General features: G+C 48.4%; 1 protein-coding gene across 2 annotated transcripts in view; it reads right to left on the reverse strand.

Moving 5' to 3' along the window:
- Positions 1-11,053, reverse strand: part of BCL11B (BCL11B, BAF complex component) — a 96,962-nt gene extending 85,909 nt beyond the window's left edge. For both annotated transcript variants that reach the window (XM_027673938.1, XM_027673937.1), the window contains exon 1: positions 10,147-11,053. In XM_027673938.1, the coding sequence (XP_027529739.1) occupies positions 10,147-10,204 (58 nt within the window). In that variant the 5' untranslated portion in view covers positions 10,205-11,053. The remainder of the gene's footprint in view (positions 1-10,146) is intronic.
- Positions 11,054-11,308: the final 255 nt, after the last annotated feature.

Below are 11,308 nucleotides of genomic sequence, written 5' to 3' on the forward strand. Positions count from 1 at the left end.
AAGAAAAAAAAAAGAGAGAATGAAAAACACCTCATCTCCCTTACATGGGAAAAGAGAAAAAAAAATGCAAACGAGATATTTCTAGACAGGACTGGTGCCCTGGTTCTTCCAGATGTGTTAAGGTGTGCCCAGCATTTTCCCTGAATCCAGAGATTCCTCCGAAGGGGATTGCCTTGGCATTGCCTGCCTAGAGAGCACAGTGAGTCGGCAACGGGCAATCTATGGGGACATGAGTGACAATGTTGTTATATGATGGCTTCGTGAAATTAATGCAATTGGACAATCTAAATCATTTGCTTTACTTAAAAAATCATTACACTTGCTGACTGGACTCCAAGCTCTCTGGCTGCCTACCACACCAAAATGCAGTGGACAAACCCCTTAATTCCATAAAGGCACTGTCACAAAGCCACCAGCACTCCTACTCCAGTGTGGTGACATCATTAGAGCATATGTGCCCCATGCAAACAATGTTCTCATGCCCAGTATTAAAGTGAATGCACATGCTAACTACTTTCTGCCTGTCAGTTGTCTCAAAATCATACCCATTAATAGTGGAAAAGACTGTGTTCCTAAAAATCATTTCCAAGGCCTCGAAGGACAGAACTGTGAATGCATGTTCACAGGGTTTGGGTCCAGGCAGCAATCACTTATTTTCTTGCCTTTTTATTGCACTGCAGAGCCTGGGTAAGAAGGGCTATAAAGTTGCCAACCTATTCTCCTTATTTTTCCTGTCCTGAAGTATCAAAAGGAGGTAGAGCAAAGGGGAAGAGGGAACATTCTGGTGTCGGGCCAAAGTGTTGCATGTGAAACCTGCCTTCTGTGGCTGGTTTCTGCACAAATCAATAACGGGGTGGTGAAGGTGAGCGCTGCCAGTGCCTTCACCACAGAGGTGCTGCTGTATGCCCTTCCTGCCCTACCACAGCCACTGCCCAACCTTATACCCACGTGGGGGACAAAGCACAGGCTACCCCAGGGGCCACCCTTCTCTGGGACAAGCTGAGGTTGCCCAGGGTCCACCATGGGGACACAGCTCCTTGTGCCCAGACACAGGAAGCTGCCCACCAGTGTGCTGCAGTGCATCAAGTGCACTGTTCTCCTCACACAGTCACTGCTGCCTTGGAGGCACAGCCAGGGAGAGCTCAGCCTAGCTGGGGAGCGAGCACAAAGAACTGACTTGCTCTTCAGGGTGTTGGCCCAAAGCAGGCCTGAAAATGATGTCCCTTCAATCAACACCCACATGTCACATTTACTGTAGCATCAACATGCTTAACGGAAATAGCTCGAATCACACGCTCTCTGGCTGGGTTATCACCGAGATCGGTGTCAGGATCCTTGCTGCACAAAGACTAACGCTGCTCAAAGCGGATGACATGGCTCCTTGCCGTCGAAGTTTATCAATAACCTGCTTCCAGAGCCTTCCAGCAGCTCCTGCAGCTGCAAGGTGCAGAGTTGAGATTATGCCTACATATTGCCTCAGCATCACACTCAGCAACACTAGGCACAGCTTATTTGCCACCAATTTTTAATTTTTCAGAGGACTGCAAAACAATTGTTTGCAGTATCTTATTTTATTTTAATTTTTCCTAAATAAAAATCTGAGGCTGAGTTGGCCAAAAGAGGCAACTTGATGGAGAAGCCCCAGAAACACAGGGGCTCTTCCTCACTTTCCCAGCGACTCTCCGGTGTGCGCAAAGTGCACAAAGGCAGAGCTGGAGCAGCGGCGAGCGAGTCTCTGCCACACCGTGCGTGCGTGGCCTCGGTGCAGCCGCTGAGCCGCCCCCGTCCAGTCCCCCACGGCCGTCCGGTCATCCCCCGCCACGTGCTGGACGGGCGGCAGCGCAGCGCGGCAGGTGTCGGTGGCCCCGCAGCAGGCAGGATGGAACCTGCCGCCCCCGCTGGGCACCGACAGCAAGGGGACAAGGACACGGCGGTGCGGGGGGGGGGGGGGGGGAAATGACCCGTTCACTCCAATGCTTCAGCACCTGCACAGCGCGGAGAGCTGGAGGACTATTCCTGCGACACTGGTACCTCGGACACCTTTAGCAGAAGTAGACTGAACCTTTCAGAAAGCAGTTTAACCCTCTGTACACACCTGAGACAGAACAAGTCAAGCACTGCCACAAAGAGCCATCAGGATTTAGGGAAAAGAAGGAGGAAAATGACACAATAACCACGCCGTACTCAAACAGGACAAAAGACAAGAATATCCAAGAATCTGCACGAATATCCAACACTTGTCAGATGTTATTTCTTCAGAAACTATGCAGTGTTACAGAAGGGAGTGGTGTGTCTCCTCTTAAGTAAACTATATGTTCATAAAAAATATTTACGGCTTTTGAGAGCAGAAAATGTATAGGCACTTCTATAGACTGCAGAAGCTGTAAATCTCTGAAGATAAAATGGGATGTGATGATGTGATATAAAAGCATTCTTTGTTCCCCAGTGAATACATTTGTTTTATTTAAAACTAAACGACAAGCAAGGAGAGAAAGGAGCTCTTGGTGCCACAAAAGGAGAAGGAGCGGTATTTGGGTACAGGCTTTCAACTGGCATAGAAAAAGATATTAGAAGCAGAGATTCTTACTCAAGGATTTAAAAGGCATGATCAAAATTAAGTAATTAGTTCTGAGCATGTTTTAAACATACAACAGCTCTGTTCTCTTCTTAAATATCAGGCTCAAAAGAAACTGCGTTTTGCAATTGTGTACGGCACACTGTTGCTCATACACAATTTTCTTAAGTCTTTTTTTTTTTTTACTTTCATTGAAGCATATTCATTATAACATTCAGCGAATTTATGGCTTCTTCCAGTGGCTTAGTAAAAAGGGTCATAAAAAAGTTAAGTAAACCAGTGTGTTTTTTTCCTTTCCCTTAACTTTGGATTCCTTTTTTGTACTGTGCTGTCTAGTGCTTAGTCTTTGGAAAGTACCTTGGGCATATCCAGCACACACACAAATTATCAGCAACTCCAGGAAAAAAACAAAACGGAATTTCTTGCACTGAGGCAACAACACAAAAGACTTGCATATGTCAAAAATACAGAACTAAGTCCCTGTGAATGCTGCACCATTAATCAAATCCCCGATCTGGTGTCACTTTTGCCAGTAAAATGATTATATTCTTCTAACCCCCTTCTACTGGCGCGTGCCTGCAACGCATGAAGTGTGTCCCTCTACTTTAATTTGTTTTCAAATAGCCTGCTTTAGGCATTTTTTATATATCCTTTGGAAATAAAAAAAAAAAAGGAAAAAAAAAAAGAAAAAAAAAGCTGCTACTTAAAGCTCCAGCAAGGGTCTACAGTACCAAGCAAGTAACATCTCTTTGGGAAGGAGGGCAGACAACGAGCAAATTTAACTGATGTTCAGGAGCTGAACACACAACTGCTTCTGAGGCTGTAACTGTGGATGCCGAGGAATGGTGTACAGCCTGCCCATGTACATTTTAGGAAAGTAAATAAACACCATAGAGGAAGGTGCTATAGTAAAAGCAGCTGAATGAATCATGCATTTATCAATGCATGCAGTTATTGATGCCTTTTCCCTCCCTCATTAAGAGGATACATATATATAAAGCCATCTACAGCCAATGCTCGTGCTTCATCAAGTGGTTTTTTGTAGTAACACTAACTTTAAAGCTTGTGGGTAATCCTTGGCCCCCCTTTATTTTTCCACATGCTTTCTCTCGATGCTACCGAGGGGAGACCAAATTCAATCTACAACTGCACCTCAACCCTGGAGAAACCAAACGGCAAATGAAGAGCCAGAAATGCTCTAGCAAGGAGGTGGAGAGCCATTTTGGGGTAGCAGGTCTCTGCAGGGAGAATTTTCCACCAGGCTTTGACCTGGGGGAGTGGGAAGGGTGAGAGGCAGAGGAGGGAACGAGAGGAAGGGGAGCGTGTGTGCGTGTGCACTTGGCGAGGTGACCGGGAGGAGGAGAGGGGGAATAGCTGTTTCTCTTGATAAAAGTTAACAGTCATGGAATGAAAGGAAAGCTACAGTGAGTGAAGTCTGAGGTTTTGGGAGGGGAAAAGGGAAGGTTTTCCCCATGGCTGTGCAACACTAGCATCAGCAGTGGCCCAGGTACTGTATGCTTCAGCTTACCGGTCTGTCAAATGAGCTGGCTGCTGTCTATATGCTTCCAACTAGCTCAATTCAAACATTAAATGAAGTAGAGAAATCATCAGATAAATTGCTGGTCTTCTCTACCCAAGAGTGAAAGGTTCTAGTACAGCTGATGACAGCCCTGATCCTTTGTCTGACCTAATTTACTTCTCTTGAAGGTTAGAATAAAGCACGCTTTCCTGTCACAGGATAATCTAACCTCCATCCACATATTGCACCCTAAAAATAAGAAGACGCTTCTGCTATGTTAACAGCGCCATAACTTGATGGACTTCTCAGGATGGGTGAAACAGACATCCACTGACCAAAGCTTCCCGTGTGCACGCCACTAAATTATACGTTTGGGCAAGAAAGAGTCCCGCTAAAGTCCGTCCACAACGCACAAGCCGACTGCAGCAGAGAACAGCACAAGCCTGTTGGAGAAGCACACAGCACAAGCCCTGTGAGCTGTTCAGCAGCAACTTCTACATGACAGATGTGATTTTGTGTTTATTTCTCTAGAAAAAAAGAAAGCTTATTTTCATTTGCAGGAACTGCAGATTTTTTGCTCTAAGGACCTGAGGATCAAAGTATGGTTCAACTCTCTCATATCAAATCCTCTCGGCAGGGGTACATGTGGCTTTCTGACATGTAATCGACGCCGATTTCTGTTTGTGTGTGTCTGCTTTATTGCTGCACATACCTTCTTCTAGAGCTGCAGCTTCCTCACTCCGTGTTTTCACATCCACTGGAGCAAACACATGGATCTCTCTGGGTTCCCCCCCACTCCCCGCCACGCAGAGGCTCACTCGTGTACAGGTACCATTACCCCGATCACTATCTGACAACAACAAATGGAGAATTTAAACATTGTCTGTTGACAATAAAAAGCACCGTTAAAAACTAATTTTAATTAAAAACTCCTGTCCACTCGGGTCAATTAATCAGCCGCGATTTAGCTAAAACTAGATTCGTCTCGCTGTCAGCCCTTCTCGGCTAGCTCTGTATAGATCTTCGCATGGAAATCGATACTACAACTTTACGCTGAGCACATTTTGCAGCACAGTGCGCGCCGGGCGCGGCGGTGCGGGCTCCGGCGGCGCATCCCGCGCGTCCCGCGGCGGGGCCGGCGTGGCCATCGCACGGGCTGGGAGCTCCCCCTAGTCGCCAACCCCCGCCACTGGCGGACGGAGCACACGGCAGGCTCCCAACAGCCAGCGAAGTTTATTTTGGAAAGTATTTTGCATCAACAACACAGAGCGCAAAGAGATCCAGGTAGAAATTGTGGAAGAGGAGCTAACATCGTGTGCGAGGCATTTTTGAAGCGGAGAGATCTGCTCGCAGCAAGCTCAGCCCTAGGAAGAGCTGCTGGAGTCAACCAGAGTCCTTAACCGATATCAATAATTTGTACTACTTCTACAAGCGCACACTCCACTAAGTCATAACTACTGACACATGCCACAAGACAACCCTTTGTTCTGCAGAAAAACATATACTTTGCACAAGGCAAGGGTTCCCACCATTCCTATTAAAGGCAGCCAGGTAGTAAAAATTTGAAGAGTTTTATTTCTCAGTATTTAAATAAGCCTGACAAAATACGCTCTGCATCTGCCGGCCAGCAAAAAATGCAAAATGGTTTCTCACCCACTGTACGTCTATTTAAGCCACTGAGCACATCAACTAAAAAGGACAGAACCACTAGGATCCACAATCTAGTTACTCTGCACCAGTTCTAAGAAATATTTTAAAATATGAGAAACTATGAAAATGTACCAGTAGTGTTTTTATTTATCTTGTAAGTCCAATACAAATATATTCAAATGAAAGGCAACCTGGAAGTCGACAGCACACAACCTTTATTTTTTTTTCCTGTCCTATTTAAAGCAAACACATGTAATGTCTTTTAAAAGCACAATAAGTTTTTCTGCGCACAACTATGCACGTACTATGAAAAAGTCAGCCATCCTTAAAATAATAGTAATTTCCTCTTTAATTCTTCAGTCACAGCATACATTCTTTGTATTAAGAGTTGATTACATTGGTGTGGGTTTTCTTCTGCAGGGAATGTGCGTTAATTGCACTAAATCTAAATGCATTTTAAGAGAAGTTCCTTGAAGCAATTTGCAAAACTTTGACATGCAAAAAATTGTAGGGGTTTTTGTTATTATTTTTAATGACTACGTACACATACAAAGTGATACAGGAAATTATTGCTGTTCCGAGGAAACCTGTTGACCAGGTGCTGAAGAGCTGCCTTGGGAAACCTGGTTCTCTACCTGGAATTGTATGATTTTACTGTATCTTTCCCTCACAATCTCTGCTGCTGTTCTGCAGAAATGTTCTTGCTTTGCCGCCTCCTGCAAAACTGCTACCAGCAAGCTTTTCACATGCTCTCGCCTTTCATATTTCCTTCAAATGAAAAATGCAGGGCTAGTTTGAAAACAGATTTCTTGAGTTTAAAAGGGAAGATCTTAAGCTGGAAAATCACCAATTTGAATCAAACCAAAATAACCTTTCTTTGTACAGAGCAACTCAACACCTCAACCTCCTCTTCTCTACATAATCAGTTCTTTTATATTGTCATTCTTTTGCATTTAAGTGAGCTTGGCTACCAAGTTTGCTCTGTCCACCACCAGTGAAGAAAGGTTCAGAGCTACACTTTTCTCTCCATATGTTTCCCCTCCTTTTTTGTCCTGCACATACATCCACTACAAGGCTGCCTGGGTGAGCCTGGCAAGGACAGGCAGGCCACTCCGTTTTGCAGTCTTAAAGACCTCTGTGCTAATGAGATGCTGCAACTCTGGAGCACAACTACACTGCAGTTTCTCTGCTTTTTGAGTTTGTTTGTCTTACACTAAGAATCTAAACGTTTCTTCAAACACAAAGTGCATGAAACCAAATAAACTCCAGCTGAGCAGTGTCAGAAAACCCTTCTCTCTCTCTCTCTCCACTCATCTCTCTCCCCATCTCTCTTTCCTTGCCTGGCACAGACCTCCAGTCCATCCTGAAATGCAACTCTCCTGAAAGATGCCAAAAAGGGAGAGAGGGAGAAAAAAGCCCAAGCTAAACACAACAGAAATTAAAGATTTCTGAAGACAGTATCAATTCATCCCAGCTTTGGGGGTTTGACTTGGCGTTGGCTTTATTTTGGTTTAAGTGTTTTGGTTTCCCATTCTGTTGCCCGCTACTTTCCAAACTCCCCTTTAGACAGGACATTGCCTGTCTGCTTTTCCCCCATTAATGACACTTCCCGAGAAGTGCAGAGCCTGCAACCCCCTCTCCTTCAAGCCTGCAGCTGAGGCTCAGACCTATGCGCTGAAATGCCTGCGCTCCTGCTCCCCCAGCCCCAACTCCAGCCCGACGCAGCCTCCCCCCACCCCCCGCCTCCCACCACCTCCTCCCCTGGATACCTTCATTTTTTTCTGCCACTGTTCAGTATGCAGCCTGATTTCTCCGCCAGCTTCCTCAGGATGGAGATATAGATAAATACAAGAGGGGAGGGAGGGAAGCTCGTACCGCTCTGCTCTCCATTCCTCCCCCAGCCTTCCCGCTAAACCCATTGTACACGCAACTCCTCGGCACCTTCGAATGCTGTCCTGCCTCATTATTTACCTTCAAATAAAGCGATCAGAAAAGGAGATCAAATTGAAATAACAAACCTACCTGGTCCTCTTCTCCACCCCACCTCCCCCCCCTCCACACACCCAGCAGCAACAGCAGGGAGAAAAGAAATGTTTCACCCCTTGAAACAAATTCAGACGTGTGCAACAAAACAGATTTTCCGCACACCCCCTTTCAACACCCCACATCTCCTTACAAGTGAGACAGAAAACAAGTGGGAGAAATTGTACAGGTTGATTTAGGGGGCTGTTGATGCTATTTCTTTTAAAAAGAAAATTAAAAAACAAAAAGGGAAAAAAATAAGAAGCCACCAACAAAAAGGGTAACACATTTTCCAGACTGGATGGTTAAAATCAAAAATGCAATTAACGAAGGGGAGGGCGTTGAGGAAGGGGGAAATCCACCTTTTATGGTGATGCAAATCTGGCTCCAAAATAACAATGAATAAAGAAAAAGAAAAAAAAACCAAACCCCAGAAAAAGCTGAATACCAGATGCATTTTCATCAAGGTTCCACCAGCTGATGGGCTGGGAGGCGGGGGGAGGTTAGTTTTTAAAAAATAAAGACGCACACAAAAAAACCAGAAATTATATATGTATATATTAAAAAAAAAAAAAAGGAAATGCAGAAACAGCGAAAGAAATTAAAATTTCGGAACTCAAACCGTCCCCTAACAACCCTGTGCTACGAAAAAAAAATCCCACAGGAGGCGGAAAAAATTATATACACATATATATCTCGATTCCCAAGGAAATCTTACAAACAGAAATTTATCACCGGTAACAAAGAAAAAGAGGAGCTTGCAAGCACCAAATGCTCCTGGCAGATGGCTCCTATTCTTGGCTTTCAGAGGAGGGGAGAGAAGCCGGGGGAATATTTTATTTATTTATTTAAATTTTTTAAAATCTCAACATAAATATTCGGATCCGCCGCGGCTCAGGCTCAGCCCCGGGCTGGCTCAGTACGAGCCGCCGCCCCCCGCAGCACAGTAACTTGCGGACTCGTCTTGCGGGGCGCGGGGGGGGTTTGGGGGGTGGTCCGGCCGAGCTTCTCGGCGGAGCGCTGGGCCACGGTGCGCCGGGCATTCTTTTCTTACCACCCCCATCCCAGACTGGTCCTATGCTATAGGAGGGAAAAGGGGACCCGCCTGACCTCCCCCTTCCCCGTGGTCCGGTGGCGTCGGAGCAGCAGGGAGCGCTGGGGGCCCCGCGCCCTGGGATGTGCCCCCACATATTCCCTCCCCCCCCTTCGCGGCACAAGCCCCGCGGGGACAGGAGCGGCGGAGCGGGGCGCCCGCGCGGGGACCTGCCCCCTACTCTGCCTGCAGGCGCTCGCCCCTCTCCTGGAGCTTTAGGGGTGGGAACGGGGAGGAGGGGGATGCTGGAGCTACGGGATGTGTGTGGGGGGAGCGCCTCCTTCCCTCCCCCCCCCGCATTATTTTTTCCTTTCCTATTTTTCTTTGAGGGGGTGTGGGGGGGGGGCATATATGTGTATTTTCATTGGAGCTTCAACCAAGTGCAGCCTCCGCTCCTGCCCCGCAGCCCAGCCGGTGCCACTGTACGGCCCGCATTTCCTGCACTCCATCCCCGTCCCCCACCTCGGCTTTCCCCGAGCCCCCCCGTCACCGACAGACACCCCCGCCCGCACGTCGGCAGCCCCTGCCCTGCCTCTAGCCCCAGCCGAGCTGGTTCTGCCTTCCCCCGCGCTTCGGAGGAGAGTTCTCTTCCCCCGCCGGCGATGCACCTGGGGCAGGCAGGGCGCAGCTGCCCATCTACCTGCCCCGCGCCCCAGCGCCGGGGAGCTCGGCCCCGCCGCCGGCCCACCGCCTCCATGTGCTTCCCTCTAAGTTCCCCCGGTCGCTGCGCTTTTCCCCCGCCACTGCCCACCTTGATCCGCCCCCCCCCTCCGCGGCCAGGCTGTCACGCTGAGGCAAGGCGCTCGGCCAACTTTTCCCACCGCTCCGTGCTGCCCCCGGAGCAAGGAACGAGGAACGGGGCCGTGGGCGAGCCGCTGAGCCCCGGCGGGTCGGCCCAGCCCGGCCCGGAGCAGCGCGCCCCGCTCCGCCGCCCCCCGCACACGCACCCGCTCCCCGGGAGAGCCCCGCGCCCCCCACGCCGCGCTCTCCCCGCCGGCAGCTCCTTCCCCGCTCCACGCCGCCTGCCCTCCCGCCTGCCTGCCCGCCTCACCTCCGCACCGCTGCAAAAACGCACAGCAAACTTCGGGCTTCTCCCCCCCTCCACCCCCAGCCCATCCCCCCCAGCCACACACCCCCCTCCCCTCTTTAATTCCCTTCTCCTCTCCCTCTCTCTGAAGTCATTTACCAGCTTTGGTTGCTCATGGAGTCCCCCCCCCAACCGCTTCCTCCCCTTCCCTAATTTTGCTTCTCGATTTCGGCTCCGTCTGGTTCCAAGTTCAAACTTACGTGTGATAATCTCTCTTTGTGACAAGTGCTGCGGGTTTCCCTGCTTGCGACGGGACATTGCCCTGGCATTTACACTGGCATCGCCTGGAGAGCTTCACTGGTTTGGGGAGATGTGTTGGGGGGCCGATCCTCCTCCTCTTTTTTTTTCCTCCTTATTCTTATTCTTCTTCTTCTTTATCAAGTTCTTCTTAAAAAAAAATCAAAAACAAAATTAAAAAGCCTCCTTTTTGTTGCTGCTGTGGTGCACTGGATGGGATTCCCTCTCAATTAAAAATCATCATCATCATCATCAGGAAAAGCTCTTGCTCTTTTTTCTCTCTCTCTTTCACACACTCTGTCCTTTCTCCACTGCTTCTGCCACTTGGACTTCCAGATCTCTTCTTGAACTTAGGAGGATATGCACCGCCAGTGACACTTTTCTCTTTCCCTCTTTCCAGAGTGCTTGGCAAATTGGCAAGTGCGCTTTTCCACCAGGAGGGTTAAAAAAAATTAAAAGGAAAAAAAAGCAGTAATAAAAAATAAAAAAAAAAAAAAGAAAAAAAAAGTACTAGAATTGGGATAGCCCACACAAAAAAAAAATTTGCCAAAAAAAAATGTTTTTCAGAGATTGACCCTTGCTGGGTAGATATATAGAGAGAATTTTTTTGAAAAGGGGTAGCCGAAACTGTGTCTCCTCTTTCCCAGTTCAAGTGGTACTGCTTTGCCCTGGTGCTTTTGGATTGCCAGTGCTCCTGCACCACTTTGCACTCTTCCCCCCTCGCCTGGCACTGGGACTGGAAGGAAGGAAGCCCCCAGTGCAGCTGGGCTGGTGCTGGCTATTACTATTATATATTGCAATGTGAAGATGGCGGAGTCCTGGTTCTCTGGGAGCGCTCTGTCTCTCTATGGCTGGGGCTGCCTCTGTACAATGGGATAAAATTCAAGTTCAAGTGCGGACGTGACGTTTAATCTGCACTAGAGACAAAAAGACCCAGAGAGTAGGAGCACTGGGGGCGACTAGCGGTGGCTTTTTAACATTGTACCCTGCAAGAGAACAAGAAACGCCACTCGCACACACCGCACACACCGCACACGCACACACACCGCACACACACCAACTACGGCACACGCAGGGCTCGCCGCCGCTCCGGGCTTTGTGCAGCGCCGCTTTCAGTGCGCAGAG

The sequence above is a fragment of the Neopelma chrysocephalum genome, unplaced genomic scaffold, assembly GCF_003984885.1.
Source record: "Neopelma chrysocephalum unplaced genomic scaffold, ASM398488v2 Primary Assembly neopelma1_24, whole genome shotgun sequence".
Lineage (NCBI taxonomy): Eukaryota > Metazoa > Chordata > Aves > Passeriformes > Pipridae > Neopelma > Neopelma chrysocephalum.